General features: G+C 34.3%; 4 protein-coding genes and 1 long non-coding RNA gene across 7 annotated transcripts; 2 read left to right on the top strand and 3 right to left on the bottom strand.

Moving 5' to 3' along the window:
• Positions 1-1,826: 1,826 nt before the first annotated feature.
• LOC100804889 (LRR receptor-like serine/threonine-protein kinase RGI5) lies at positions 1,827-6,138 on the top strand. The gene is made up of 2 exons (XM_003555366.4): positions 1,827-5,266; positions 5,483-6,138. Exons 1-2 carry the CDS (start codon positions 2,410-2,412, stop codon positions 5,863-5,865), a joined length of 3,240 nt encoding a protein of 1,079 aa, XP_003555414.1. The 5' UTR covers positions 1,827-2,409; the 3' UTR covers positions 5,866-6,138.
• Positions 6,139-9,151: 3,013 nt separating this feature from the next.
• Positions 9,152-12,476, bottom strand: LOC100782622 (uncharacterized). Of its 3 annotated transcripts, none has more exons than XM_026127324.2 (2): positions 11,342-12,069; positions 9,152-9,369 (listed from the first exon to the last, which is right to left on the bottom strand). In XM_026127324.2, the coding sequence occupies exons 1-2, from the start codon at positions 11,878-11,880 to the stop codon at positions 9,348-9,350; spliced, it is 561 nt and encodes a 186-aa protein (XP_025983109.1). In that variant the 5' UTR covers positions 11,881-12,069; the 3' UTR covers positions 9,152-9,347. The 3 variants fall into 3 exon arrangements, with proteins under 3 accessions (XP_025983109.1, XP_025983110.1, XP_003556171.1); XM_026127325.2 differs by having other exon boundaries at positions 9,152-9,363; positions 11,342-12,068; XM_003556123.5 differs by lacking the exon at positions 9,152-9,369 and having other exon boundaries at positions 10,982-12,476.
• A 121-nt stretch (positions 12,477-12,597) lies between these two features.
• On the top strand, positions 12,598-14,477 carry LOC102664234 (uncharacterized). The gene is made up of 3 exons (XR_005890305.1): positions 12,598-12,901; positions 13,018-13,437; positions 13,629-14,477. It is a non-coding gene; the product is annotated as an uncharacterized lncRNA (long non-coding RNA).
• Positions 14,478-18,164: 3,687 nt separating this feature from the next.
• LOC100037484 (hypoxanthine-guanine phosphoribosyltransferase-like) lies at positions 18,165-19,614 on the bottom strand. Its single transcript, NM_001249538.1, has 3 exons — positions 19,321-19,614; positions 18,937-19,101; positions 18,165-18,263 (listed from the first exon to the last, which is right to left on the bottom strand). Exons 1-3 carry the CDS (start codon positions 19,612-19,614, stop codon positions 18,165-18,167), a joined length of 558 nt encoding a protein of 185 aa, NP_001236467.1.
• Positions 19,615-21,186: 1,572 nt separating this feature from the next.
• On the bottom strand, positions 21,187-25,487 carry LOC100783163 (polyadenylate-binding protein 3). Its single transcript, XM_003556124.5, has 7 exons — positions 24,980-25,487; positions 23,573-24,351; positions 23,334-23,411; positions 23,147-23,236; positions 22,444-22,743; positions 22,137-22,358; positions 21,187-21,719 (listed from the first exon to the last, which is right to left on the bottom strand). The coding sequence occupies exons 1-7, from the start codon at positions 25,242-25,244 to the stop codon at positions 21,495-21,497; spliced, it is 1,959 nt and encodes a 652-aa protein (XP_003556172.1). The 5' UTR covers positions 25,245-25,487; the 3' UTR covers positions 21,187-21,494.
• Between the last annotated feature and the right edge of the window lie 1,432 nt (positions 25,488-26,919).

The raw sequence follows: 26,919 nt of genomic DNA on the forward strand, positions 1-26,919 counted from the left end.
ACAATGACTTAACCATAACTACTAAAATGTAGTTAAATTAAATTGATCAAATTCGTGGGTCATTACTACCCACTTACACTCCTAAAATAAATTTAACAACTTCGAACTCTTCAACTAATTTATCAACTGGCCATTCATTTTGTACATACAGTTTATCAGAACATTTTTCCAATAAGAATTCAACATTGTCCAAAATTAGCACTTCCACTGTACTCAACCACGTCAGGTTGTCTAAGAATATCACAGTTACCATTCCAAAAGGTTCCCAATTCTAAAATTTTGGGACATTTATGATGGATAAGCCTCGTGCAGCTGAAATGTAAGAAAACAGTCAAAACCTAAAGCTTAATAAAAACCCTAATCGTTACCTGTGCACTAATTTATTCCACAACCTTCTCAGTCATGTGACACACAATTTTCTTTTGCTCCACTCCCAAAACAAACCCACCTCCTCCTCCTCGGTAACCAAATCACTCTAACCTTAATTCAATCTTCAAAACAGTAATCACTCACACAGTTAAAAAGTAGATAAACAAACAAAGTAAATCTTACAAAATTTACACTACCAATTTAGCCCCTCCCACATAGGAATATATTCCTCTATTACTACGCTACCTTACACACTCAATGTCCTTTTAAAATAACAAGTACTACTTGCTTAAAACCAAGGCCACGTTTAATGATGCTTAGTTTATGCAAAGAAAAAGACATTGAAATTGTTTTGCTTACTCTACCCTTTTAAACATCAAAGTGCTCTTTCTGTTCCCAAGAAGGCAATCTTACTGTGTGTGCCATGCAACTCCATGGACACATTTGCACATAAACACACAGCTCTGAATCTCTTGCACTGTCCCAATTGGAGCCCTTACCACCAGGATTGAGATAGAGGGAACTTATCCACAATGCCTAATTTTGTCACATTGATGCAAGTACTGTTTTGCATTTCATATAGGACATTGACAAATTCATGCAGGTCTACGAAGGGAACTTTGTCTTTTTAGGCCTATCATTTGTGAGGACTGATATTTACACCAAAGTTGCTCTCACATAGTCAAAAGCCTCACAAATTTTCCCTCATCAATATACATCTCTTTATATTCTCACTCCATAAATATTTTAATGGCCCTCCCGTGAGCACTGAAAAGATGTTTTGTATTAAAAATTTAGTTTAACTTATTTATTTTAAAATTAATAATACATGCATTGTACATGAGAAAGATAATTATCTCCCTTCTCTGCTTAAACTCTCATTATCATTGATTAAGATAGGTTCAATTTTAAGTCATGTGAATATAGATACCGATAATTTAATGGATTGTCACATAATTAAAATTTCCATTCAATCATAGATTATTATGTAATTAAAAATTATTTTTTTTACAAAAAAATTAAAGTTATTGATTTGTAACTTATTGACAATTTGATGGTATATCAAAATTAAACTTAATAGATATTTGCATGCAGTTTTATCAAATAAATTAAATCAGTATTATCATTTACAGGTTATATGGCTTACAGAATTCATCAGTGGCGTGAGAATTTTGGTCTGTTTGATAAGTCAGTCACTACAGCAGGTACAAGAACAAACATGAAAGCACCACTCCTCCCTAAATAGTAAGATACTGAAAGGGTAAGGGAGAGTGTCAGTGAGTGATAGGAGAATAATTTGATTTTTGTAAACTGTCAACACTGTCCCAATTCTATACTACTTACTAACCGAATAATGGAGGTCAATTTGGTACATGTACACAACAACGAATACAGCCAAAACAACGAAATAAAAACTAGACTAACTATTTAAATGTAAAAAAGAGATACTGGGAGGGGAGGTTTTCAAAGTGCATTGAACTCAGAAAAGCTCAGCCACCGCACTACTACTACCACCTTTGAGCTAAACTCTGCTATTATTACCTGTAAGCATTCACGCGAATCATGGAAACCAACAATGGTGCATGCACCACAACAAGTGCCAGAACTTAGAGATTGCTATGCCACCATTAGCATAGCACCAAAAGTACTGGAACAACAGCAGCAAAGTAAGCATCATCAGAAGCCTGGCTTTGGTTTTCTACCATTTGGTGGCAGAGAGAGTAGAGCTACTTTTTGGTAAGAGAGAAATAGGTTGCACTCTTCATTCTCCATCTCATCAGCTGTGTAATCTTCCTTCTTAAAGATACATGATGCAGTCTCTTTTGTTTCACATGCTATGCTAGTATTGAAAACGTTAGAGTGAAACTTAAGCAATAGAGACCCCTCTTTCACATGCACTTGGTCTCCTAGAGTGGACTTTCTTCACCAATCACCACCATCTTCAATAGCTGAAAGACTGATATAGTGACCCTATAACCAACCAACACACCGTTAGACCAAGTTCTTAATCTCCAAAACCAAGCCATTTTCACAGTCCAAATGGAAAACATTGTTCCCCATAGTGTTACCACTTTGTTATTTTCCTTGTTATTCTTCTGCCTCACCCTGACAACAAAGATAGGAGTCACTTGTCTCTCCCCTGATGGACAAGCCCTTCTTTCTCTTCTACCTGCTGCAAGATCATCACCTTCTGTTCTCTCCTCATGGAACCCTTCAAGCTCAACACCTTGTTCATGGAAAGGCATCACTTGCTCCCCACAAGGTAGAGTCATCTCCCTCTCTATTCCAGATACTTTTCTCAACCTCTCCTCTTTACCTCCTCAGCTCTCCTCTTTATCAATGCTTCAACTTCTTAATCTTTCTTCAACCAATGTCTCTGGCTCCATTCCACCCTCTTTTGGTCAACTTCCTCATCTTCAGCTGCTTGACCTCTCCTCAAACTCTCTCACTGGTTCCATACCTGCTGAACTTGGAAGGCTCTCTTCTCTTCAATTCCTTTACTTGAACTCCAACAGATTGACAGGAAGCATTCCTCAACATCTTTCCAATCTCACTTCCCTTGAAGTTTTTTGCCTCCAAGACAATCTTCTTAACGGTTCAATCCCATCACAGTTAGGCTCTTTGACATCTCTGCAGCAGTTACGGATCGGGGGCAATCCATATCTCACCGGACAAATCCCCTCACAGTTAGGCCTACTCACCAACCTCACCACTTTTGGTGCAGCTGCCACTGGACTTTCTGGTGTCATTCCCTCTACATTTGGTAACTTGATCAATCTACAAACTCTAGCACTTTATGATACTGAAATTTCTGGTTCAATACCACCAGAACTTGGGTCGTGTTCGGAGCTGAGAAATCTGTACCTACACATGAACAAGCTCACTGGCTCTATCCCTCCTCAATTGAGCAAGTTGCAAAAGCTTACTAGCTTGCTACTTTGGGGAAATTCCTTAACTGGTCCAATCCCAGCAGAGCTTTCCAACTGTTCATCGCTTGTTATATTTGATGTCTCTTCTAATGATCTCTCTGGTGAAATACCTGGGGACTTTGGGAAGCTGGTGGTTCTGGAACAGCTTCATCTATCAGACAATTCACTCACAGGTAAAATACCATGGCAGTTGGGCAACTGCACCAGCCTTTCCACTGTTCAGCTTGACAAGAATCAGTTATCAGGTACTATTCCATGGGAGTTAGGCAAATTGAAGGTTCTGCAGAGTTTTTTCTTGTGGGGTAATTTAGTGTCTGGAACCATACCATCCTCTTTTGGAAACTGCACAGAACTATATGCACTTGACCTTTCAAGGAACAAGCTGACAGGTTCTATACCAGAACAGATTTTCAGCTTGAAGAAGCTGAGTAAGCTTCTGCTTCTGGGAAATTCATTAACAGGAAGGTTGCCATCAAGTGTTTCAAATTGCCAGTCTTTAGTGAGGCTGAGGGTTGGAGAAAACCAACTTTCGGGACAGATTCCGAAAGAGATAGGCCAATTGCAGAATCTGGTGTTCCTTGACTTGTACATGAATCATTTCTCTGGAAGCATACCAGTGGAGATTGCCAACATCACAGTTCTTGAGCTGTTAGATATTCACAACAACTACCTCACTGGGGAAATTTCATCTGTGATTGGGGAGCTTGAAAATTTGGAGCAGCTTGATCTCAGTAGAAACAGTTTGATAGGTGAAATTCCTTGGAGCTTTGGAAACTTCAGCTATTTGAACAAGCTCATCCTCAATAACAACTTGCTGACAGGGTCAATCCCAAAATCCATTAGAAATTTGCAGAAGTTAACTCTTCTGGATTTGAGTTACAACAGCCTCTCTGGTGGCATACCCCCTGAGATTGGTCATGTTACAAGCTTAACCATCAGTTTGGACTTGAGCTCAAACGAATTTACCGGAGAAATCCCAGATTCAGTGTCTGCTTTGACACAGTTACAATCACTTGATCTTTCTCATAATATGCTTTATGGAGGAATCAAGGTTCTGGGGTCTCTAACTAGCCTCACTTCTCTCAATATCTCCTACAACAACTTCTCAGGTCCTATCCCAGTAACTCCATTCTTCAGAACTCTATCTTGTATTTCATATCTTCAGAACCCCCAGCTTTGTCAGTCAATGGATGGGACATCATGTTCTTCAAGCCTGATTCAAAAAAATGGTTTGAAATCCGCAAAAACGATAGCTTGGGTCACAGTCATTCTAGCCTCAGTTACTATAATTCTCATTTCATCCTGGATTCTAGTAACTCGCAATCACGGATACAAGGTTGAAAAAACACTGGGAGCATCAACTTCCACATCAGGAGCTGAGGATTTCTCTTATCCTTGGACTTTCATCCCATTTCAGAAAGTAAACTTCAGCATTGACGATATCTTGGATTGCTTGAAGGATGAAAATGTGATTGGAAAGGGTTGCTCAGGTGTTGTGTACAAGGCTGAGATGCCGAATGGGGAGTTGATAGCAGTGAAGAAGCTGTGGAAAGCAAGCAAAGCAGACGAAGCCGTGGATTCTTTTGCTGCAGAGATTCAGATTCTTGGATACATTCGGCATAGGAACATTGTGAGGCTCATAGGTTATTGTTCTAACGGGAGTGTTAATCTTCTTCTCTATAACTACATCCCAAATGGTAATCTGCGACAGCTTTTACAAGGGAACAGGAGCCTAGACTGGGAAACAAGATACAAGATTGCAGTTGGATCAGCTCAAGGTCTAGCTTACCTTCACCATGATTGTGTCCCTGCAATTCTCCATAGAGATGTGAAATGCAATAACATACTTCTAGACTCCAAATTTGAGGCATATCTGGCAGATTTTGGTCTTGCAAAGCTAATGCATTCACCAACTTATCATCATGCAATGTCCAGAGTTGCTGGTTCCTATGGTTATATTGCCCCAGGCAAGTCCACTTGGCTTTCATTACCTTTTTCTTAACCTTATTTAAATTCTTACATCCTTTACATAATTTACAAAATCAATGCTCTTAGATTTGCTCCAGGAAGAACAGACTTGAATAGTCACATGACATCCAAATTAGGAAGAATGTGCACAAATCCATATTTTGTTATTTATTGCTATTGGTTAAAATTCTAACCATGTTTTATCACCAATGCAGAATATGGCTACTCCATGAACATAACAGAGAAGAGTGATGTCTATAGTTATGGGGTGGTTTTGCTAGAGATACTAAGCGGGCGCAGTGCTGTTGAATCTCATGTTGGAGATGGCCAACACATAGTGGAGTGGGTGAAGAGGAAGATGGGAAGCTTTGAACCAGCTGTATCAATACTAGACACAAAGCTCCAAGGTCTGCCAGATCAAATGGTGCAAGAGATGCTTCAAACACTTGGCATTGCTATGTTTTGCGTGAACTCTTCCCCAACGGAGCGCCCCACGATGAAGGAAGTGGTTGCACTACTTATGGAGGTGAAGAGCCAGCCTGAGGAGATGGGCAAGACCTCTCAACCTCTAATAAAACAGTCCTCAAATCAAAGCTGATTCCACCAACCCTTCTTCTTTTTTCTTTATTTCTTTTACTTCCAAATTCCAATGGCTAGTGATTGGTTATCATCTCTTCCACGATGAAAACAAGGATGCTGCTACTGTGGAAAATTGAGAATTAGAGATGAACTGATCTTTCATTCAAACGGCTATTGTTGTACAGTTTTAGAAATACAGATGTCAGGTATCTGCATTATGTGATTGTGAGGTAGTAATATTTGTGTTTCGCCACCATTTACTACTGAATAATAACTATGCTTTATCATGCCATCTTTTCAAGTTGCTAATCCAAGTTATTATAAGATTTGCTCCAATCCTAAATAGTTGGCTTAGTGGACTTCACATGGTACCGAAAATTTCTCATTTATTCTAGTTGCACCGTACCAGTCTTTCTGCCTGAAATTCTGCTGAAAATGATTAGGAGAAACTGAGAAAGGACCTTTAGAATAAATTGATTTTATGGTGGAAATTTAAAGTAGTATTTATAATAAACTATGAGATATATTTTAAGTAAAAAATAAAAATGAGTAAGCACCCTTATTCTTGTTGCTGACTTTATAAAATCACCACGTTAACCTTTTATTTCGTAATATTCACTTTAATCTTTTTCGGTGCAAAACATCAGTAAAATTAAGTAAAGAATAACTAAAATGAATTATTTTTTACAAAAGTTAAGAATTAAAGTAGAAAAATTTATAAAGTTAACGCTTACAATCTTAAAAACTATGAGAAGGTTTTACTCAGAAAAACTTCCTATTGATTTAAGAGGTGCGTAGCTTAGTTTCCATTCACTACCGGTTTATGTTCTCGTAAGAAAAAAAAAACTGGAGAATCTTGTTTTTTTAATTGAATTCATCTAACAGAATCCAGTTCAATTGGTTGAAAGCATCATAAAGATACGTTTTTATATTGTGTTTGATTTCTCCATACAAAAAAAATTCCTCTAACTCCATTCTGATTAGGATTCGATTCCATACGACTTCAAGTTCCAAGACTCCCACGCCAAAGAAACAAATACACATATTTGTTTTATTTAACAAAAATATTTTAGATCTCATTCTGATTCTACGAAAATAATTTCTTTGGCCACATTAGGTCTCACGTCAACAAAAGGGTACAAGAGACTAGAGATAGCCGAAAGGTGTGCGAGGCTGACGTGACAGGAAAAATACTGAACCTCTATGGTCCACTGGCCTGGAAGTTATATTCAACAACAATAGTGGCTGCAGACAAAACGCATGCTTTTCTGCAAAGTAAATTAATGTTTTCATAATGCAAAATAGTTAAATTATTTTTTTTTAAGTTTACATTATCCAATCACATTAGTTGAATTTCATTCAATTATTACTCAATTTAAAAAGATAACTATTTTTATTTAAATTAAATTTAAAGAATACTAAGATCAGAAAATTTCTATTAAAAAATTGTAAGATTTAATGTTACAAACTGATATGAGATGACCTAAATCTAAATGACAAGTTTACAGTAGTTCCTTTAATGAACCGTGGTGGCTGAACGTGGATGAGCAAATGATACCTATAAAGATTTCAATGCTCAAATTAGAAGTGGTTTTAGTAACATTATATGGAATAAGAAGATAAATCATTGTGAGAGAAGTCTTGATATTTATAGGTGAGGGTCGTTGACAATAATAGGTTGAAGTCAATTATCAACCCGCATGGACAGTGGCCAATCAAGTGAATCAACCGTTGTATTTGGAGAGTCAAACTTTTAGGATCATGCCTCACTCTGGAACACTAACATATTTTCTTTTCATAAATTCTAATAAAATCTTGTTTACTAGTATTAATTTTTCAATTAATATTAATTCCTGGAACAAGCACCATTAAATATAAAGAATGATGGTGTGACTAAAATACATAAAGTGGACACTGAGGCTTACAGATGCATGAGCCTTATGGAGAGGTTTATAGGAGTGGGGGCCAACATAGCAGTGTGTTGGGAGACAAAAGGAAACAAAGTCATGCTTCCCTCTCCTCCTTCCATCTTTTAGCAGACACTACCTTTCCTTCTATACGGTGCTTTTGATTTGTCTGGCAATGTTCATCAAAAGGCAGAATCGTCATGTTCATCAGTTTGCTCTTTGAATCTCCCTTCTTTTATTGCATTCATCCCCTCCAAGGACCTCCAACAGTTTGTAGAATAGCAATTTTTGTCAACATTAAAAGAGGTGTTATTTGAGATGGTCTTTTTCTCTCTCTGTTTTGTTATACTACAACACTGTTATTTCAAATGGTGTGTCTGCTGGTTTCTTTGGATTTTTCTATAAGGCTATTTTTGGGTTGAGTATCCCTTCATCCCTTGTACTCATTATCAATAGTATAACCTTTTTTTTTATTTATTTATATAAAACTACTACTTTACATTATATTTGTGTTTCTTACATTATCCTTAGGAAACAATTTACAACTTCAAAATTTGAAGACCTTACTTTTATTTTTTTTTATCAATGATATGGTTGTGAATTTGGTCCGTGATTATTGAAAATTAATCAGCTTCCTTCTGAAAAGCTTCCGTTCATGTGCATGGGACTATCTGTCAATTTTCTTGTAAAGGTGACTTTTTTATCTGCATATGATAAATTTATCATCGAGTTGGCATCTCCTAATTATGCAGAATACCACGTCTCAAGTCTTAACATTTGTTCCTTCATGTTTAAAGAAAATGGATTTTACCTGAACGTTTCACAAGGGATTACATTTCATGTTTTTTCACCATTATTCTCTATCAATGGAACTGGAAAAATACAAAAAGTTTATGATTTTTTCTAGTAGACCAATATTTTAACTGATTCATCTCAGATTAGTATGATATGAATATATAAGGTTGATCCAATGGTTGAAAAAAGAATAAAAGAAGAAGGAAGAAAGAAGAGGAAAGAAATCATGCGTTCTAATCCCACTAAATAACAAAACTAACATTTTTCCATAAAACAAGCATCATGTGGTCATTACCAAATGCATAATCATTTGAATGACAAGTATATTCGTTCTTATATGTTACATTTTCTGCTACGAGCATTCCGCTAATATACTAACCTTAGAAACAACCTCAGAAAGAGTATTCTTGTCATATGCTAATTATTATCTGTTCATCAACGTTTACATTTTCAATTATTAAGATGAAGCAGAAGACTAAAAAGAACATTATAGAGAAAAAAATAACTTAAATAATACAAAAAAATAACATTAAATTAGAACTAACTCATTCAAAAGAATAATTTGATAGCACATTATGATATATATCACCTTCCTTCATATTGTAAGATATGAAAACCTTTTACTTTAGTGGTAATGGGCAGCTACATGACAGTACATTACATTGATCATGAATAAATTACAGTAATTTGTTAGGAGTGCTAGTGCATAAACCGCCTTAACCATGACTAAAAGTCGTGACCCTTTGACCCCTTGTGGGATGCCGTGCACCAAATGTTCTTAAAGTCTCCTTGGCCTCCTTTAAAAGATTTGCACCCTATCACTTGAGATAGCAACTTTAGGTCCCCAAGTTCAATAGACAATGATTATATTATAAGATCATAATCGGATCTAATTACAATTGATATCATTCAAGGATTTTACTGGGAACATCAAATTTTCAATACTAGTTTCATGATTCGTCATTAGCTAGGCATTACTACTATTTCACTTGACAAAACTCAATAATTCTACATCCTTAAACAATCCCAACTTTAATCAAAAGGACCAACTACTATACATGTGACCGACTCAATGAACCTCATTCAATAAATCATTCCATCAATCAATCATTCATGTTTTATAGTGCCAATTCATAATAAAAACAAGTGCACAATCAATTGAATAGCATCATAAGAGGGTAAAATTTTAATTAGTGAGACTAAGCTAGTTTTGCCTAGCCTAAGAAGTTTGGCGAATAACTCACCGAATCATTAGACCTCACATGGGGTTTTTGGATCCTCCTGACATTCAAAAATATGTAAATCCTACTTATCTTACTTTCCAGTGAAAGATTCTTCCTCCCCATTTGATTTTGGTATCGATGGGGCTCTTAAGTGTTGATCAGCTTCAGATCCCTTCAACGTTGATGTCTGGTGTGAGCACTATTGCTCACTATCAACGATGGCATATACAACATCCTGGATTCAAGGGCTTGCTTTTGAATTCCAATAACGCATATCAGCACTAAATAAAGTTTGGCAATGCCAGTAATGTGGTGCAAAGTCTTGTCAAGAGCAATATCGCTTACTGCTAACAATAATGACTTTCAGAACATTTTGCTTTCTTCATATTATTAACCGTGAAACACATACAATTACACCCTAGAAAAAAGTTAGCAACTACCAATAATCCATAATTTGAGTCAGATACAGGAATTCCTATAGTCATGAAGCCTATCTGTAGTCAGCAGCTGTAGTTTATTCACTTTATTACTTTAGGGAATGCCCACTCAAGTGAGATTAAACCTTAATAAAGTTCTAGAGACAGGTTTACGAGTTAAGCTATATATGCCTATAAGGATAGCACCAGACTAACAATTTCTGCATATAACACAATTTGTTCACTCCCACTGCCTGGATAACTTAATGAACCAGTTTATTTGAACTTATTTGTTGAAATAAACACTTATTTTAATGAAATAAGCGTTTATTTTAATAAAACAAGCAGTTTTTTTTAATGTGTTTGTCTAAACCGCTTATTAGTTTAAAAAAAAACAATTTTCAGCTTATTTTAAGAAGCAAATCCTATCTACTTCTTAAAAATCACTTATATAAAAAACACTTATTTTAAAGTTGCTTATTTTAAGTTTAAACAAACTTGCTCAATATGGTAATCATCACAATACATCAGTTAAGTTGAAACAAACTAAACAGCCACAGGCAGCTCAAAAAATGTTTGGCTATTTACTAGTACTATGGCCATAGGCTAGTAAAGATGTGCTGCTTTCTAAAAATGTTCAGAAATCTACATTTAGATATTAGATAGGACAAAATATCAAATGTTGACATGTTATAACTTACAAGCCAGATTATTCAATTTTTCATCCCACAGCTAAATAAGTAGAATAATGAGTATCTCGCAGTGGGTGAGAGAAATGTGAACAACAATTTGAGTTATCATAACTAAAAATAAGTTTATTGATTGTTACTTTCAGTTTCCTAATACTATCTAATAAGCACCTCAATCAACTAGTTTCCTCACACTAACAGCAAATCTAAGAGTTGGTATAACAACATCATCCCTTTAAATGAAGGTCTTATTATTAAACCAATACAACAAGTGCAAACCCTATAACAAGAATGCCAAAAGAATAACCCTTTAAATGAAAAGAACCATAGTAGTCACAACTCACTAGTCAGTCCTCACATATAGGTCATGAAGAGTTGGCTTGGCTAGGCTTCTAGTGCATTTATTCAAAACTACAGCCAATAAAACACCCTAAAACAATTCTAGCCACACAATCAACCTCTTACTCATTCAATTGTGCAAGTTCAGCCTTCAATTGTTCAATTTTGAGACCCATAGACCTCTGCAAAACCCCTCTTTCCCTCTCTGGCAACTTAGCCAACAGCCCCTCGAACATGCTCAAAACCTCGTTGACAGCGGCCCGTGCACACTCGGCTTCCTCGTCGAAATAAACGGTGTCTTTGGACTCCAACGCCATCTCTATCTCTTCCCTCGCCTCTGCAAACTTGAGGTTGATGGTGTCCACCTCCTTGGTGTGGTCCAACACACCGGACCCACCACTGAAACTTCTCGGATTATGCCGAATCGCGAAGTGGGTGTGAGGGGTATTGGAAAAAGAGTGGAACTTTGAGGTGGACGCGACGTGGGTCGGTGGAGTGAATGGAGCAGCAATTGGGGATTGGTGAAAAGGGCGTCGGGTTCTGAAGAACGCGTTCAAGAGGGAAAGCTTTGCGCGACGATTCATTCTGTTTGTGTTGTGGTCACGGAAACAACGAGAGTTGAAAGTTGCAGCAGCGGCGGCGACAGAGTGGCTCTTAAACCTCATGGTCTCAAGACAAGACTCTCAACAGAACTTCAAGTCACATACGTAGCAACTTCATAATTCGATTAGATTAAGGATCCCTTGATTTTTTGGAAGGTTAATTTAGATTCTCGTAATAATCGGGTTTATGTTTACCTTTCTGGTAAGTTAAACATTAATTAGAGATCTTTCAAGTCATTTTTTTGCAAATTATAACAAGTGATTATGGGATTAAAAGCGAAAAAAGTTGAAATGCCTAGAATTATGTTATTTATAAGTTTTTAATTCTCCAATAATTTTCACATTAAAAACTTTTTCATTTCAATTCTTTCACAGGTGTTCCAAGACACCACCTTAGTATGAATAATTTTTTGTTGAAATTCTTTTGCAAGTGTCCACTTAGAAATGCAATTTACTCTTTTTTTGGAGTAATTTATAAGTAAACTAGGTCTGACTGTGGACTACAATAACTTGTTCTATTCGTAACTAATTACAAAATTCTTTTACAGAAATTTGTTTTTTATAAGATTTTTTTAATTTTTAGATATATTAATTATTTTTTAATATATTCTTAATTTTTTAAAAATATTAATGAAAAACATTTAAGTGAGCATAAAATAAAAAAATAATTTGAAATAATGATAAAAATAATTAATAAATTTAATAAGATTAATTAGATTAATTATTTTTCTTAAAAATATAACTTAATTGAAAGAGTCTTATACTTACAAATAAGAAAATATATAACCAACTCTAAACACGGTAGATGTTGATATTAAATAAAAACTAAAACATAATATTAATTTACTAACAAGATTTGAGATAGTTTATAGATAATTAAATTTTCTAAACATGCTGATATGAGTTCCAGTTTAATGTATAAGAAATTCTTAGGAATTAAGCAACAACAGTAAAGATACTCTTAATTCGAAAACTGCGAATCTTTGTAGACCAATACTCTTACCCTTGCAGGTTCTAAACTGATTGAAGAGTTAAATTATATTGAGTTTATAGCCTTCACAAGTGAGAATGCTGACATGCAGATGTAAGAATATTTATATGTAGATACTGATAATCTTTTAATTAAGTTTTTGAATTATATGTTATTTCAAACTAGTTTTTTAAATTGAGTCCTAAAAATTGCATTTTCTTTTTAATTAGGTCACAAGTTTGGGGATCCGGTCAAAATAAAAAAAATTGATAAAATTTCAAGAACAAAGGCAGCGTTACTTCTCAACCAATGCTGGAAACTACCGTCAAGAGCCCCAAACCTCTGTCTTCCACCGACGATGAGTCCTTCTTACCGAATGAACTGATCTTGGAGATCTTTCTTAGGGTTCTGGTGAGATCCCTGCTGCAAATCACGGAAAACCCTAATTTCCGATCCCCAATTCGCCAAGGACCACCTACACCTACGTGCCTCAATCGCCGATCCAAACATGACCCACCTACTATTGGTCTCTCCCAAATATAGTGACCCCTCCAAAATCTTATCTTTCTCGGTGCAATCGCTGTTCCAAAACCCGTCAACCCCTGCTGAAGGCCGTTGCTTCAGGTTGAGACGCAGTTGCCAAATTCTAGGTTCTTGCAATGGCTTACTGTGTTTGTTTAATGTTCATACACGTTATGTCAAATTGTGGAACCCTTTCACCAGATTGACGTCATTCCAAAGATTGTCAATCTGGTTATACTCGTGATGCGTATTTTACTTACCATGGTTTTTGCTACGATCACGTGCATGACAAGTACTAAGTTGCTATTAGTTGTGACAGATTTGTTTGAAACTGTGGCCAAAGTATATACCTTTGGTGAAGAAGAATATTCAGGGAAAAGGCTTCAGAATTTCCCATGTCGACCCACTGTGAGACTGGGGAAATTTGTTAGTGGCACACTTAATTGGATAGCTGAGGGGGCTGTAAGTGATGATCGATGCGTGATTCTTTCCCCTGATGTTGGGACGGAACATATGGCCAATTCTCGCTGTCTAATTGGGACGGTGACAATCATGTGATAGATGTCTTGCGTGACTGTCTTTGTGTTTGTTTCTATGAGCTTAAGCAAGGTATTTGGGCTGTGTGGATGATGAAGGAGTATGTGTTCAAGATTCTTGGACTAAATTGATGGCGACCCCTAACATTGTTATGCCCACTTCGAACCCGATCACGCCCGCTCGTGATCAACAGGAGATTTGTAGATGGCACTTCTCACTTGTCCTCTTGTACCTTTCAGAAGATGGTGTCGTTTTGGTCAAAACTATGGTTTCCAAATTATTTCTGTATAACTCGAACGATGAAGGGTTTGATTTTCCTAGGATCGGGGAAGAATTTGGGTTCAATTATCTGCATCTTTATCATGAAAGTTTGGTTTCACCAAGATGTTAAAATCACATTTGTAGACTCTTTTCTGTTGTGCTTGTAGGAGATCTGATTCAAACAAGTCTACCTTTTGCTTCAGAAATTTTGTGTTTAATTTGTAGGTTGTCCCTGATGTGAGTTCCTTCGGTGAAGCCTCATCCAGTCATCCTACCATATTTCATAATATTATTATAGAGAAATAGGTTGATAATTATATATCAGTGATGGATACATTGGAAGTCTCTACTTCATAAAGAATTCATGTGATATGTTATTCCTTTTCTATTCTTTCAGTGTTTTGCTTTTTATTTCTTTCTTTTACTGGTTGATCTGTTATCAATGTCTTGCTTATTTTTCCCAGAATTTTTGTGTATGTGAATTTTACCGGTTGGTTTATCTCTATTGCAGGACGCAGTGACAATTGGTGTGTCCATCCCATATTTTTCTTAAGTTTTGATCATACGTTTTAAGTAGTTGAGGTTTGGGAGTATTTTTTTTATATAAATATTATTGACAGCTTGTTGTGTTGCTTATTCTTCATGACCCTGAAAATGTTTTTCAATTTAGTAAGAAAATGACTTTGAAGAAGTGCTGTCACGTCCAACTTTCATCTTCCTCTTGTCAGTTTTATTTACTCGCAGGTTTATCAGTAATGATTGTCTCATCTATTTTATCATCTTCCTCTTATCAGTTTATGATTTATCAGTAGCCTTGACAAAAATCAATTACTAAATTGATTAGTTAATTCATCTCAAAATCTATACCAAAAATCTAATTGGATTGGCAAAATGACTACTTATTATGAAGAAATTTGCTTTGGTTTCATATTGTATGTGCAGCTCTAACATTCTGTCTGTTTAGCAACAATAATAGTTCATAATTCATACCTAATGTTATTGAATAACTCATACTGACAAAAAGCTTATTGAACCTCCTAATTGTGTCTAAATACATAACTAGAGATTCAATTTGTAAAGCACAAGACATCAATGGTGAAATACCTGCTGGCTAAAGGGGATGAACTATACAGCAAGAATCACATCATAATTTACATATGAAAGACTACTATTAAGGGTGTAAATGAGTTAAGTCGAAATATTGAAACTTGATTTAACTTGTGAAAAAAATGGATAGCCTAAGCTTGGATTTGACTTATGATGAAATATTAAGGTTGGCTTGACTTGTTTATCTCTTTTAAAACATAATTATTTTTCTTTATGAATTTTGTCATAAATAACTTTTTAACTTTATCAATATAATATTTAATAATTATTTTAATACTAGATAATTATCTAAAGATTGCAAAATGAGCTTAACATGTGATAGGTAAATTTTTTTGAAAATTAATAAAAAGTATACTAGATAATTAATTTAATGTTTTTAAGAGATAATTATTTACATAAAATTATATATATATATATATATATATATATATATATATATATATATATATATATATATATTCACGAGTCCTTAATGTCGAAGTTTCAAATTTTGAGTTTGACTCACGTGATGGTGTTGCTGAATTAAGGGAATATAAAACACTTTGACTTGATTAGAATTTTTTTAAAGTAAAGAGAAGGATTGGATAGTGGCAGACAGTTTGGAAGGGAACGAATAATAATAGAGAAAACGTGAGTACGTGAGTCCCTTTCGTCTTTCGATGCTTATAATATAGGAATGATAGGAGTAAATCACAGAAAAACTATAAATCAGAGAAATATTTTTCGTTAAAGAGCAGCTAATTATATTAAAGTTGTTTAGAGGGCCACTCCACCAACCACTTTTGGTCCTAAAATTCTCACGTTTAGGTATGGTGCAGGTTGTTACAATTCTTCAGAATGAAGTTATCTTCATCCAACCATTAATCTCGGGACCTCATCCCACCGAGATTACAACTTTTTCCCTTTTATTTTGTTCTTATACTAGAAATGGATTTCTCTAGTTATATTCGGAATTGGCTTTTATGCTTTTGATCAGAACAAAATGATTTATGAAATACTCTCTCGTCTCAGATACATATAAAGAAAAACACATTTTTTTTAATCTCAAAGTCAAATATGATATAAGAAAATTTCAATTAAATTTATCTTATTTAATATTCTTTAAAATACTCTTCATTCAATTAACATACTAATTTTAACGATTCTTTTTTGTTTTTAATACTAAGTTTCAATGAAAAATAAATTAAAAAAAAATATATTTTTTAATTAAAGTTAATACAATTAAATATCATTAACTAACTTTCTTTAGTTAGTTTTATAAAGAATGATCTTCGTAGCATTTACCTATTTGGTAAAATCTTGTACATTTTTTTATTGTGATTCTAATTAGAGGTAAAACGGGGTAGTGAAATGAAATATCTCTGTTTTTCAAAAGAGGCCTGACTTAATGCTAAAAAAGAGCAATAGAATATCAAAACCACATATATAAAGACTTTAGAAACAGTAGAAACATGATTGATTTTGTTTGTTCTTTCAATTATTATATGGGTTGTATAAGCATGTGCATAATCAAACTTAAGGGCTATTAGCTGTAGCAGAATTCATCAGACAATTAAACTTTTATTAGTCTAAATTGATCATATCTAAACAATAGGGTTCTACTACCTACTAAATTGGAAGATAATTAATGACAAACTGAAAAACAAACAGATTAAGACTGAACTTTCTATTAATCTTATTGGGACAATCTAACTTAGTCTTGATGGCAAAATAAAGTTCCTAGTTAAATAGGATATATAAGATGCTTTTTAATTAAATTGAAAGTGTAAAGATCTTCCCATTGATTGTGTATAAAAATTAAACTATTTTTTATTATTAGTTTTATTATCCAAAATTAGACCATATGATCTAAATATTTTAACTTTTTAAGCCCAAGTCTTAAGAGAAAAAAAAAAGGGTTATTTTTTCTACACCCAACATATTTTAAAAAATTCCAAATTTACTCTTTTTACTTCTTCTTTGTTCCTTTCTTCTCTCTTTTCTTTCCTATAGCCTATGGTTTAATACAGTTAGAAACAAAGATGTATGGAAGGGGATATTCACGGCGGGGACGCACGACAAAATGGAAGAATGCAAGTTGATTAGACGGAAGGGAGGAACAGACTCATGACACATCAGGGAGGGGAAGGAGGTGTCAATGGTGTCTAGCATCATGGCATAACAGGGAGGGAAAGGAGGCGTCAATGACATGGGTGATAATGTGGGGAGGAATGGTGTATTTGATTCTTAACTGAAGGATATTTTGGTCTTTTTACTACACTTGCTAGGTGTAGAAGAAGTTATGTTGGTGCAGGAAGAAATTCACAAAAAAAGCTCTATGCCCAACCACAACAAACTAGCCCAAATACCATGTCTAGTATGAATCTGAAAATAGGGCAGGGCACATGATATTGACAACCCCCTCACTCCCACTTTAATCTTCACACCTGATTATTTTATTAGTTTTTTTTTTTTTTTGAAAAATATCCTTGACTAAACAAAAACTAATTTCTGTTTTGTATGAAGACCAAATACACAACACAACCTAGTTTCCCTCAGATATTTCGACTAAAATACATTCCTCCCAATACAGAATACAGTCAAAGATTGCGGAAAAACTGAAAAAAGAATTAAAAGGTGAAACATACATAACCGCAAAATTAATTAAGGTTTTCAAAACAGTTGCAAACAATAGCCCCTCTAATAAGTTGTTGATTTGATCTTGTATTGACAAACATTTTCCTTGTCTGATACTTGGTCCAAGTAACACACTGTCACGTTACTTTAATAAGATAATATTAAAATGAAAATATAGAAGCTCTGAAACAATTTATTTCATGGTAGCCAAGGAAGCGCATAGCAAGTCCATGTTATTAGTTTTCTTCTAGTTTCTATCTGCTACTCTTGGAAGAATGTGAGGCAGAAAAACTTCTAGAACCACGTGTGACAGGTTTCACTAAGAAATATAAGATCACTTGTAAAGTTCAGGCTTCAAGACACCAATGTAAGGTAAATTTCTATACAGTTCGGCGAAATCCAGTCCATAACCTACAACGAAATAGTTGGGACACTGCATACCAAAAACATATGCAAACAGAATCAATAGATATCACTCCTATCTCATACTGCTTAGTACTTAGACCATAGCACTTCATGAGTATGTCAGTATCATAATATAGACATCGTTGCTGCATTGGAAACTATTCAGATCCATGCTAGAAACTATCCAGGGAATAAAGAATCAGCTAAAGCAGAAAATTTGAAAACTAAAATTATCATAACTGCAACATATCTATAATACACTTCCACCCTAAAAGTTAATTGGAGTTGGACATTGATACGAGACCGATAAGAGTACTTTTCTTTCATATTTCCATTCAAGTAAATAAGCACGAAAAAAGAGGGAGCTCTTGGATTAACTTGAGAAACACTTAAAATAAGGAGGTAAAATAAATCAAACTTCTTTTACAGGTTAAAACTAAGTTATTCACCTCAATATTTAGAGAAGTTAATGAGAGAACTTCTAAAGAAGTTGAGGTGCATAAGTTAATTTTAACTTATGAGAGAAGGTTGATTCATTTTACCTCTATATTTTCTTCTGCTATAAGTTGACATTGTGTTCGAGGACAACACCTATGAGATATGTAATTAGCTAATGTCATGTGGCATGTATTGGTATGCATAAAAAATACAACAACCCCAAAAGATATGAAAGGGAAGAATAGGAATTGGGAGTATCATACCTCGAATCCCCGGTAGTATTTCCCTTCACCCACCAGCTGAAAATGAACTTTTCTCCTTGCAGGTTTATCAAGGAAAGTGCAAACAGAAACAGAGGACGCTCCTTTTGATTTCAAGTGCTCAATGACTTTTGATAAGGTATGTCCAGTATCTACAATGTCTTCGACCTAATTATCAATCCAATCTCAATGATTCAAAAAAAAAGTGTAGATAACTATACAAATAAAATATATAGGGCTAGCAAAGAGGGGAGGGGAAAAATATGTAAATCAGAAATTATTAATAGTACATATGAAATTGAAAAGATTCGAAAATAAAAATAAAAATGTATTTGAAACACAGTGTTGCAATTGTTGTGTTGAGTGGAGGAGGAAACGGGGGAATACCACGATGACATGGCGGGAGTTGACGTCGACCTTCAAATCGAAGGAAATGGTGGGTGCGCCATTGGACACGGTTCCGGAACCGTAGGATTCGACTCGGACGAAATCAACGGCGATGGAGAGATCTATTTTGCGAACAAGGTCAGCCAAGAAGAGGAACGCGCCAGTGGCCACGCCGACGACCACGGGCGCCGGAGAATGGCCGCCGAAGTCGTCAGAGATTTCGGCGGCGAGCTCGAAAACACGGCGAGAAATTTGGTCCTCGCTCCATAGAATTCTCTCAATATGGGAATGCATGGTCAATAGAAACAGGTTTTATGGGATGCGCTGCGTTGCAGCTACCTATTGCACTAGGGTTTATCAAATTTTTTTTATAGCTTGTTTTCATTCGATTTATTACTTTATTAATTGTAAACCTAGAATCTTAGTTTAAAAACCCGATCCAACTCGTTGGATCGGTCCAACCGAAACCTGAAGAAATAATCGGGTCAATTTGATTATCGATCATGCATTTGATCTGGGATAATCCGATCAAATCCAACCTATTTGAAATAAACCAACGATTTGAACTTATTTTTAAGATATGTTTCGAGTAAAAAAAAAAAACAAAAAAGAAATGCTCCAAAAAAACTTGAAATTTGTGTAATTGTGTTATTTAATTTTTATTTGTGGACTTGTGTTATTAACTTTAATATTTCAATTGTTATTTTGGATTTTAAAATATAAATGAATTTTTCTTAATCAAATAATGTTAGTTATATACTTATGTATAATGGATACATATATAATTTTAATTTTTTTAATATATACCGGACCAAACTGAACAAATTACTGACCTATCGATTAAATGATTGACCTACTGTCTCAATCGAATTAATGACCAGGCCGGATGTCATAACTTTGCCTAGAATATAAATATTTTTTGAGAAAAAGGTAAATTGTATAAAAGAATAAACCAACGATTTGAACCTATTTTTAAGATATGTTTCGAGTAAAAAAAACAAAAAAGAAATGCTCCAAAAAAACATGAAATTTGTGTAATTGTGTTATTGAATTATTATTTGTGGACCTGTGTTATTAACTTTAATACTTCAATTGTTATTTTGGATTTTGAAATATAAATGAATTTTTCTTAATCAAATAATGTTAGTTATATACTTATGTATAATGGATACATATATAATTTTAACTTTTTTAATATATACTGGACCAAACTGAACCAATTACTGACCTATTGATTAGATGACTGATTTACTGTCTCAATCGAATTAAAGACCAGGCCGGATGTCATAACTTTGCCTAGAATATAAATATTTTTTGAGAAAAAGGTAAATATAAAAGTGCAAACGTTGAGTTAGGTAAAGCCCTTGCAAATATGCAATTTAATCCATAAAATAGCAATTTATATTGTTTTGGCATTTAAAAATACACGTTTATATAATTCAATTCGGACCAATGTCAACTTACTAATATATTTTTATGTGAGAACATTTACATTTACTAAATTGCCAGTTTCTAAATAATTTTATTCTTTAAAAGACCACACATAGCATCAAGCATTCAAGCTCTTTTAAAGTGGACAAAATTTTGTAGAGATTTACCACGTACCTTTAACTAGAATTTGGTTTTGCAATTAGGAAGATTGAGACTAACAGTCTGCATTACCAATGCAGAAAAGCTAATGGCACAGAACATGGACAAATAGTAATGTCAAGTCCAAATAAACTATTGCTAATATAATGAACCTGAATTGCATATGCAGTTCATTACCACAGGCGTCGAGAGCTCATCCACCTTTAGTTGGAATTTTCCAACCAAAAATTAGTGCACACAGAAAATAAATTAAGAAATTAAAAGAGAGAAAACCCATTTCAAATGTCTAATAAAATAAAATTGTTTCCAAGGCTAATAAACCAAATGTTCTACCACAAACTCAGTCTTAAACAAAATATAATCATAAGTCTGAAAATACTAAATGAAACTACTAAAAAGTCTACCAAAACAAATCCTTGAATCCCTCCATATCATCTCAAATCAACAATCCCGCAAAAAAGAGAAAATGTGATCTTGAAAATCAAAATTCAGAAGACCCCAGAAAATACTAGCTCGTTAAGCCCCAAAAAAGCAGCTCACACATGACACGATGGAGCATATCTCTTCCTCTACCAGAGACTGTTTCATTCATTCAACGACATCGAGCCAAGCTGATCAACTTCAGAACCAGATGCAACCTCATGCAGGACCTGCATTGCCTCCGACACCTTTGTCTTCAGGTCCTCAGGAGATTCAATGAGATTGATTACTTCTGACTGGTCCATTTCCAGCAACATCCCTGTCACCTTTGCTGTATATTGGTTTGGTGCGAGTCGTTCCACAAGGGGATATAGATGTTCACCCAACATCTGTTAATTTGAACAATGTAAACCAAAGATTACTTCTCACACAATGATCATTATATAGTAAAATGTCACGATAATAACTATAAATTAAAAAATGTGGATACATTATTATACCATTATCCCTTCCAAGGCAAACATAAAATTAGTAAAATACAATTTAATCCTAAAAAATGTTCAACCCTCTCAATTTAGTCCCAGATTTAAATCATGGTGTGATTTGTCCATTAAACCTTCAAACTCATTTTATATCTGTCCCTACCAAAGATAGCAAAAAGAGTAACAGGGAAAGACTTTGTATAATTTGAGTACATTGCAATATAATTTAAAATAAGGAGTGAATTGTGAGAGAGGAAAACTCTCAAGATCAAAGTGAAACATAAGCAGTATGCATATGCATAAAAAGTATCAATTTATACCCACCATGCGCTGATTTTCTGGGGTAGCAGAGGCAAGAGCTGAGGCAAGTGTGGTAGACAATGCTCCAGGACGCTGATTATCATTAGGGGCTGCAGTGACTCCAGAACCATCAAAGGGCATAGGCATCATGGGACCCATAAGACCGTGAGGAACTAAAGATGGATCCATGCCATTTCGACCATTGGGCATGTATCTAAATCCTTGGTTGGAGTTACGATGTAGCATCTGCTTAAAAAGATTAAATTGTTTTCAATCATGACAAAATAATTAAGAGCAAGTATTTCAAACCTTAGACTTATGGAATAACTACCTGGTTCTGTTGCACCTGTTGGAAGTTTCCATTTCTACGAACACCCGTCCTCTGCCCAAGCTGACCCTGTCTCTGAAGGTGGTAAGGCATAATGAAATTGGGGGCGACACCAGGCCGCATTCCAGGCAAGATTTGCTGCTGGAAAGAAAATCCAGCAGGCTGTGGTGGCATAAAGCCAGGTGTGCCTTGACCATAATACAACTGTTGGGGGGCAAGTCTCGGTGCCCCTGGATGATATAAAGGAATACCAGCAGGCAGAGGTGCCATTCCACCAGGTGCTCGAATTTGAGCAAATTGAGCCTGCAAAAAAGTCAATTTGTTACACCACCAATCAAGTTTAAGGAAAAACTCCTCAACACAATTAAACAACCATATTTCTATGCTTGAAAATTTTAAAAATATTTTTTTTGGGGGGGCGGGAGATATAATATGCCAAAATTTTATCCACAATAGGTATGGCAAAGCAGCAAAACTCAAATAACCAAGAAAATCACCAAAAAAAATACATATAATGAAACATTATTAATATTTAATACTACAAATATAGCACATATATACATCATAAAGAACATATGAATATTTCAACAAATGCAAGTGAAGAAAATCCACTTAACTACAAGTGACATTTACTTAACAAGGAAGTATTCCGGATTTTAAACCATGTTGGAACAAATAACAATGAGATTTTAAAGAAAAGCATCACCTGTAGATGAGCCTTCCTCTCTTCTTTGCGCTGGGCCACAGCAACATATAGAGGCTTTCGTCCAATCAACTTGCCATTCATTTCATTCAACTGGACAAAAGATGATAAAAAAAGCTCAGACATTCAATAAGAAAAGGAAACAGGTAGTCAGTTATACCTTTTTAAACCAAAATAAATTATAACTTACAGCTTTACTTGCTTCCTCAGGAGTAGAAAAGGAAACAAAACCAGACCCCTTACTCCGTCCATTTGAATCAATCATCACCTAAAATATTCAATATATAACCATTCACTCAAATAATAATAATAAAATCAACAAGTAAAAAAGGCTAATTAGATGCATGAGGTACCACTCAACCAAAGATGTAGTTGCACTTGCCTGTGCACAATAGATAGAGACATACAGTGTGAATACTTTCCACATACCTTGCAAGATGTTATAGTTCCAAACTCAGAAAATAGATCCTTCAACTTCTCATCACTGAAACTGTCATCAAGATTTTTCAGGTACAAATTAGCACCTTGTAATTTTTCATATCTACTGATTCTTTCCTGCTCAATTTTTGCTTTCAACTCGGCCTCTCTTTCTGCTTTCCTCTGAGCTCTCCCCACATATAAAACCCTGTCATTGTTAATAGTAGTTCCATTTAACCTCTCAACTGCAGCAGCTGCTGAATCCGGATTCTGGAAATTCACAAAACCAAAACATCTAGACTTCCCATTCACATCTTTCATAACTGTTGCACTGGTTATTGTACCATAGGGGCCAAATAGCTTCTTCAGGTCCTCATCAGTATATGTTTCAGACAAATTTTTCACATATACATTAGTGAACTTGGGTGATCCATTTGTCTGCTCCCTTTCCTGGCGCCGAATAAAGAGTCCAACGTAGACTTGTTTATCATTTATCAACATGCCGTTCAATCGTTTGATTGCATTCTGGGCAGCCTCTTCATTGTCAAACTGAACAAAACCATACCCTTTTGACTGGCCACTGCTGTCAAGAGCCACCTTACAAGAAAGTACAGTGCCAAAGGCAGCAAAAGTGTCATGCAATGCCTTGTTATCAATTGATGTATCCAGGTTCTTAATGAACACATTGCCATGTCCGCTTTTCCGAATGCTTGGATCACGTTGGGAAAACATAATTCGAATCGGTTTTCCATTCAGAGGAGTGAAGTTCAGAAGTTCCATGGCATTGGATGCTGTAATAAAATTACCAAAAGCAGTCATACAACAACAGGATCAAAAATGCAAATTAACAATAAAATAATAAACATATAACTTTTTTCTGCGCAATGACAGCATAGAGATTTCAGTTCAGGGAGGTCAAAACCTGCAAACTACCCAAACAGCCAACTCACATCAATATAACTATAAACAAGGAGCAAATTATTCACAAAATGTCCGAATCATATAAAAAAAGTCAGTTCAGGCCAATGAATTTTTTTTGTTAAGTGGACACTTAATGAAAAGTGTCCTGCTTCATATATTGGAACATATCTAAGTAACAAAATATCATAAATAAGGTTCAAAACATCATCCTCCGCCCAATACTTGCCTTTCTACCACTCAAACCCAAACATTAAAACAAAATTCACTGGAATATTGTTGATTCAAGTAGTATCAGTACAGTAAATCCATACTATCCCTATTTTGTTATTTCTTTTTTAAATGATTCTTCTCTCTTTTACAATAATAATGACAATGATGATAAAGATGATTCACTCTACACACAAAACACCGAATTAACGAGTAAAATGAAGGTCAAAAGAATTCACATCAATCTGCAAATTACATAAAAACCAAAAGCAAATTGAGAACAAAACCAACCGTCCTGAGCGTTGGCAAAGTTGACATAGGCATAACCAAGAGAGGATCGCTTGGTCTGATCCCTGCAAACCCTAATTGAAGCAATCTGAGCCACCTGGCTGAACAGATCATAAAGTTGCTCCTCATTTACATTCCCCTCGAGATCGCCCACGTACAGAGACGCATTCGCAAAGGGACCTCCGCCCAATGCGACTCCCGGAGCTATTACTGGAGTCGCCGCCGCCGCCACAGACTGAGCCATCGGTGAAGAAATCGCCGCCGCCATTTACTTTTCCTTTTTTTTAGGAAAAAAAACGAAAATTTGAGGGGGGGAAATAACTCGACACTGAGGACGAGAAAAGGGAGTAGCAGCAGCAGCAGTGATTTTCTCAGTAAATGAAAATCGAGGGGAAAATATAATCAAAACCTAGTTTTTATAATTTGGGCATATCATTCTTCTTTTGGGGGATTTGTTTTCTTCCCTTTTTTCGCCTCTGAAAATAGAGAAGTGAGGGAGAGAACAACATCGTTAGGGACGAAGAGTTGGCTTTTATACGTGCGTGCAACGTCACATCTCGGCTCTCGCTTCGTTTTGCATTGGAATCGTGGCGTTTCGGAATGATGACATGGCACCTTTTGCGTTTCTTTTTTTTTTTTTTTTTTAGGAGAAAAGATTACTATCACGTTAAATTTGCAAACTTAAATTAATTTTATAAAGTTAATTTTGATTAAAATTAATTTTAATGTGATATTATTTATTTTTGGATTATTTGTTTTAAAATCAAATGTCAAACACAAAAAAAAAAAATGTAAGAAAGGCTTGAATTGTATTTAAAGAAATTTCACAAATTTATTTTGCAAAGGACAATTAGCCTTAGTTGGGTTAACAAACAGATAAGCTGAAACTTTTATAAAACTCGTGTGCTTATCTATTTTTATAGTTAAAATTATATAAATATAATTTTATAGTTTGTAAAAATAAATTAAATTTTAATTGTTAAAAAATTAATACCATATTAACGCGAAACAATAGTTTTGTCATTTAAACCTAACTTATATTATATCATCATTATCTCGTTACCAAAAAAAATAAGATTATATCATCATTATCTAATTTGTAATCCGATGAATATCAAATATTGAATAAAATTAAAATTTATCTCACTTTTATCCTATCATATTATTATCTTATATTTTTATTATATCATATATTCTGACCACAAAAATAAAAAACCTTAAGTAATATTATGATTTATGAGTATTTGATAACAAAATATTTTATACGAGACTCGTTAGAAGAGTTTGTTGGTGTTAGTCTCCACTGTACTACTAACATATCTAGGTATTTTTAATTATATATTTAATTCATAATAAATAGTTCCTTATTGTTTTTATTTAATTTCCAATCATCATTATATGTCTTATAATCTTTTTATTTTATTTTATTGTTTTGAAAATATTTATTATATCTATTATCAATTGTATGAGGATTTTTTTCATCAATCAAGATCGTAGTTTAAGAATATTGAAATAAATCAATTAGTATAATGAATAAAAAAATGAATTATTATAGTTTATAAAATAGAAATAATTAGTCAACAATCAATTAATACAAAGTCAATAATTGGTTTTTTTTTCCATAAATACACCTTTTCGTTTTTTTTCAATCTGTAATTTAATTCATAATATATATTACTTGGGACTTTCTCTCTCTTTTTTTGTTTTTTTTTAAATTTAAAATATTATAAAATATAAATATTATATTATATAATTTTTTTTTAATTGGTTTTAAAATTACTTATTTATTGAATTAAATTTTATAATTTTGTTTTTAATTTTTTTAAAGAAAATGATATTATTAAATATAATTATTTTTGTTTTATTATTTAATTTACTTAACATATTTTTTAGGTGAATATTTTTATTTAAAATCCGAATTTTCTTATATAATTATATTAATA

Source organism: Glycine max, chromosome 20, assembly GCF_000004515.6.
Source record: "Glycine max cultivar Williams 82 chromosome 20, Glycine_max_v4.0, whole genome shotgun sequence".
In the NCBI taxonomy this organism is placed as follows: Eukaryota; Viridiplantae; Streptophyta; class Magnoliopsida; order Fabales; family Fabaceae; genus Glycine; species Glycine max.

Coding starts and splice junctions, on each gene's coding strand:
- LOC100783163 (XM_003556124.5), bottom strand. CDS start 25,244: ATGGCGGCGGCGATTTCTTCACCGATGGCTCAGTCTGTGGCGGCGGCG. Junction 22,359..22,443: donor AACAGGTGCAACAGAACCAG/GTAGTTATTCCA, acceptor CTTTTTAAGCAG/ATGCTACATCGTAACTCCAA. Junction 21,720..22,136: donor CCCCAGAAAATCAGCGCATG/GTGGGTATAAAT, acceptor TCAAATTAACAG/ATGTTGGGTGAACATCTATA.
- LOC100804889 (XM_003555366.4), top strand. CDS start 2,410: ATGGAAAACATTGTTCCCCATAGTGTTACCACTTTGTTATTTTCCTTG. Junction 5,267..5,482: donor CTATGGTTATATTGCCCCAG/GCAAGTCCACTT, acceptor TCACCAATGCAG/AATATGGCTACTCCATGAAC.
- LOC100037484 (NM_001249538.1), bottom strand. CDS start 19,614: ATGCATTCCCATATTGAGAGAATTCTATGGAGCGAGGACCAAATTTCT. Junction 19,102..19,320: donor ACTCCCGCCATGTCATCGTG/GTATTCCCCCGT, acceptor ATTGATAATTAG/GTCGAAGACATTGTAGATAC. Junction 18,264..18,936: donor AATACTACCGGGGATTCGAG/GTATGATACTCC, acceptor TTTGGTATGCAG/TGTCCCAACTATTTCGTTGT.
- LOC100782622 (XM_026127324.2), bottom strand. CDS start 11,880: ATGAGGTTTAAGAGCCACTCTGTCGCCGCCGCTGCTGCAACTTTCAAC. Junction 9,370..11,341: donor GAACTTGCACAATTGAATGA/GTAAGAGGTTGA, acceptor TGCTATCTCAAG/TGATAGGGTGCAAATCTTTT.